This window comes from Mus caroli, unplaced genomic scaffold, assembly GCF_978045245.1.
Source record: "Mus caroli unplaced genomic scaffold, Mus_caroli_1 scaffold_6, whole genome shotgun sequence".
NCBI lineage: Eukaryota > Metazoa > Chordata > Mammalia > Rodentia > Muridae > Mus > Mus caroli.
This window is the reverse complement of record NW_028227261.1, coordinates 22070290-22075000: the sequence shown is the minus strand read 5'-3', so window position 1 is coordinate 22075000 and position 4711 is coordinate 22070290. Positions and strand designations below refer to the sequence as shown.

The 4711-nt window shown below is 50.6% G+C and overlaps 1 protein-coding gene across 2 annotated transcripts in view; it reads left to right on the top strand.

Annotated features, from left to right (window-relative positions):
• Ifnlr1 (interferon lambda receptor 1) overlaps positions 1-3842 on the top strand; it is a 22783-nt gene extending 18941 nt beyond the window's left edge. For both annotated transcript variants that reach the window (XM_021161523.3, XM_085838848.1), the window contains one exon: positions 529-3842. In XM_021161523.3, the coding sequence (XP_021017182.2) occupies positions 529-1341 (813 nt within the window). In that variant the 3' untranslated portion in view covers positions 1342-3842. The remainder of the gene's footprint in view (positions 1-528) is intronic.
• Positions 3843-4711: the final 869 nt, after the last annotated feature.

Genomic DNA, 4711 nt, shown 5'->3' with positions numbered 1-4711 from the left:
GAACCTTCTGCTAAGGCGTTGTCAGGTGCAAAGAGGCACACGCAGCCCTGAGACCCAGGAGAGAGGACCAGAGTGCGTGGGCTGGGAAGTGGTACAGACGGGAGCATCTTTTAAGCCTGCAAATGCTTAGTTTACAACTTAACCAAGGCCGAGCGGCACCAGGCCAATTTCGGGATGCTAACTCCTCTGTCAGATCCGGGAGCTAGCTGGGGGAAGGGAGAGGCCTAGAGAAGTTAGACAGGAGCTGGACCACAAGTGGGGAGTGAAAGGCTTTGAGGACAGACTCCCTGTGTGCCACAGCAGGGAATGGTTTCAAAGCCCTGTAGAGCCTGCAAAACTCCCCCCCCCCCGCCCCCCGCCCCCATGGTGCTTGGCCCTGGTGTTTTCTGGAAACAGCTCCCAAAAAAATAACTTCCACTTGAACCCATCTGGACTATTGCTAGGGAACTATTGTTATTGCCCCAGGCTCAACCGATCATGCTTCAAGAAGCTGGACTCACCTTCTCTCCCTTCTCTTTCTCACATCAGGACTTTTCTGAATACAGATACCCAGTGGCAACCTTTCAGACCAGTGGACCTGAGTTCTCAGATGACTTGGTCCTTTGTCCCCAGAAGGAACTGACCATAAGGATCAGGCCAGCCCCTCAGGTCAGAAACCCAGCCACGCTACAGGCAGGACCAGAAAAAGACAGTACTGAGGATGAAGACGAGGACACAGACGATGGCGACGATGATGGTGACAGCGTCCAGCCCTACCTGGAACGGCCCCTCTTCATCAGCGAGAAGCCCCCGGTTATGGAACACTCGGAGACAGACGAGTCTGGGGTGGATTCAGGGGGACCTTGGACATCCCCAGTTGGGAGTGACGGCTCCTCTGCATGGGACTCTTCAGACAGGAGCTGGTCCAGCACAGGGGACTCCTCATATAAGGATGAAGTTGGGTCTTCCAGCTGTTTGGACCGAAAGGAGCCGGACCAGGCGCCCTGTGGGGATTGGCGCCAGGAGGCTCTCCCATGCCTGGGATTCTCTGAGGACTTGGGCACCGTGGAAGAGCCTCTGAAGGATGGCCTCTCCAGGTGGAGAATCTCTGGTTCCTTATCCTCAAAGAGAGATCTGGCTCCTGTGGAGTCCCCAGTTTCTCTTCAGACACTGACTTTCTGCTGGGTCAACAATCCTGAGGGGGAGGAGGAACAGGAGGAAGAAGAGGAAGAGGAGGAGGAAGAAGAGGAGGAAGACTGGGAATCAGAACCTAAGGGCACCAATGCCGGCTGTTGGGGCACTTCAAGCGTGCAGAGGACGGAGGTCAGGGGCCGGATGCTGGGAGATTACTTGGTCAGGTGAACTGGCCCTGGTGGTCCATCTACGCCTTCTCTACTGCACTTCCCCTGGACCACAGACACCTCTGAGAGTCATGTCCCTTTGAGTGGTAGCCAAGGTCCTGGCCATTCGTTCTGGATCTTTATGGCACTTTGTCATTGGGATTGAGCTGTTAGATGTCACCATTTCCAATGACCCACCAGCTATAGATGACCTGTGAGCGGGACGGAGCTGTGATCAGAGACTAGTTGAGTTCCAGTCTGCCCATCGTCCCTGGGATGACGGGCCTGATGGAAAATCATCCTGTGATGAAATGAAACAGGTGAAGCCAGGTGGCTGTGGACACCAAGGGTAGATACGCCCTAGTCCATAAGTCACACACAGCATTGCGCAAAACAGACCTCGGTCCAAGTCACGACTCTGCTGTTTCCGGTAGTCACTGAGTAAGCGACTCTTAACCTCTAAACCTCAGCTTCCCCTTCTGCAGCAGTCCTGTGGGTATGGCGAGGACTTGGGGAGTTTTCAGGTAACAGGTGACACAGGGCCACCAATGTCACATGTACTGACTAGGCACTAGAACCCTCCATCAGTCCAGACTCCTGGGAGACCCCAGGCATCTCTCACCAGCAACCCCTAAGCCAAGAGTGATAAGACACTGACCTTCCAACCTGTCTATCCTCTAGGTCACCCCATTTCTTCCTTGCCACCTTCTATTCAGGGGCTCCTGGAAACCACAGCCCAACCAACTTTGCTCCGTTCTCAAGCATAGTTCACATATTCCAGGGTCGACATTGGTTGGGTCAGGGCAGAAACTGCACTCCTGGCCTGGTGTCCTTTTTGAATGGCATTGTATCAGGGTTTAAGTTTTTGGGGTGTTTTTGTTTGTTTGTTTGTTTTTATCTGTTTTGGCCATAATGAGGTTCCAGTATCTGAGAAGCTAGTGTCTTTTGGAAACAGGTGACTGTCCTTTTTGGGGTACGATGTGTGTCCTTGTGGCTGAGGATCTAAACAGACCATGAAGCAGAAAAGAGCCCTTTACTCTCAGAGCTGTGTGGTTCTGAGGCTGGCATAAAGCCATAGCCTTACAGAACTCATGTGAAGATCCCCCGCCCCCGTAAGGCAGAGGTTCTCAACCTTCCTAACACGACCAGCCTTAAACAGTGTTCCTTGTGGTGTGGTGACCCCCAATCATAAAATCATTTCATTGCTACTTCATAATTTTAATTTTGCTATTGGTATGAATCACAATGTGTTTTCCAATGGTCTCAGGCAACCACTGTGAAAATGTCAATGGACCCCCAAAGGCGTTATGACCCACACAGGCTGAGAAACATGACCTTAAGGGCACCTGACTCAAGGGTTCTCTAGCTCATTCCCAAAGGCCTGTGGCGCTCCAGGATCCTCCCCTTTCCATGGGAGTGGCCTCACTCAGCTAATGCACATGTAGTGGCTTTGCATAAAAGGTGTCTTGAAAGGGGTTCACAGCTAACAAAACCTCAAAGCACTGTCCTTAGTACATATCTGTATTGTTTCAAACGAACTTGGAAGTCAACTGGCAAGGCTGCCCTAGGGACTTAATTTGTGTGTCCCCAAGAGTCCCCAGAGTCATCAATCTGACAGGTCTTTGCAGGCACCTCTGACACATACACACACACACACACACACACACCTACCTACCTCCCTGGGGTTTCCCTACAGTGATGCTTGACCACATCACTGAGCCCAGAAGCAGAACAAATGCACATGCGTGAGGACGGTCATAGCGCAGGAGAAGCTCCTAGAAATGTCCCAGCAAGGCCAGTGTCCTTCCTGAGACCCAGCTGAGCTGCACCACGGAGGACGCTCTGTCGGAAATCCTTGGAAATGATGGTGATGGCAGCATTGGCCTCGCCTTTCAAGCTTGCTCTCTCCGGTAGTCCTTACTGTTTACAGTGTTTCCTAAGGTTTTCTTTCTGATCTAGCCTTCCTGTCATTCTTTTTTTTTTTTTTAAGATTTACTTATTTATTATATGTAAGTACACTGTAGCTGTCCTCAGATACTCCAGAAGAGGGCATCAGATTTCGTTACGGATGGTTGTGACTCTGGACCTTCGGAAGAGCAGTCTGCGCTCTTAACCACTGAGCCATCTCGCCAGCCCCCTTCCTGTCATTCTTAATCCCAGCTCCTTTCAGCCATTAGGTCATTGACAGAAGACCTGTGGGAAGCCCGTGGAAAGGGCGGGAGGTGCAACCCAGAAGTTCATAATGTGTGCTGAGCACTTAACTTACATAATAGCCCTGTACACAGACAGCCTCTGGGGACCTGAAGGAGAGCAAGATCAAAGTGACTGCCTGGAGTCACAGTGGTAGGCAGCTTCAGCACACTGCGGCTATACGTCTTACGTGTTTGTATTACCTGTCTTGCATGTTTGTATTTTTGTCGAAATTTTGCACTGTATTTTATAATATTTAAGAATAATTAAGTAATACTAAGTATAAGTATTTAAGTAATACTTAAATCCTATTTAAGTAATACTTTAATATCTGTTGGTATAATACCCAAAACCTTAAATAAAGAGATTTATTTTTAGAGAAAGCTAATGTGCACTCAGTTGTTTGGGATATAGGGATCTTAAATTGTGTCCTCCAAAAGGAGACATGGAGAAAGAGGTCTGGGGCATATAGCTTCCAGAGGACACCATAAGGAAGTGGGGGACCAAGGCAGGGAGAAGAAGGCCAGCCAGTCAACGTATAAAATTAAACAGGTCCCTGATACTGGAGATGGGGCCTCCACATCCCTGGAATCTTCTGATGTCCGTGCCTGGCCCATCAGATTTGATCCTCTGCAAAGACAGCTGGGGGACCCATGCTATGTGGGGGTTGCCTTTGGTTTGGTTTTGAACCTGGGGTCTTACACGTGCTATGCAAGCACTGTACCCCTGAGCTGTTTCCCCAGCTGGGGGGGGAGGCGTCACCATGTAGCCTTCAGGGGATTGAACTCAGATCTGTGGGCTTACACAGGAAATGCCTTTGGCTTCCACTTCTTATTTTTGAGACAGGGTCTCACTAAGTTGGCTGTGCTGGCTTTGAGCTCACCCTACTGCCCAGGCTGATCTTGAACTTGTATCTTCCTGCCTCAGCTTCCCGAGTTGTTGGGGGACAAGCCTGAACCACCAGGCCCAGCTTCTTATGCATATGCTGTTGGGATCCACATACTCAGTATGAGAAGAGTGAGTGCCGTGGGTCCTGGTTCTCAGTGCCACCTGCGATGGTGAGGCTGGAGCTTGCCCACCACCCTGGGAGCTTACCCAATGGAGGCAGTGGTTCACAGAATGATGTCTTGGTGCGGCCAGCCTTGCAACCCTAAATTTGCTGCAGTAGCTCTCCACTAGGTTGGGTGCCCAGCTTCCTGAGG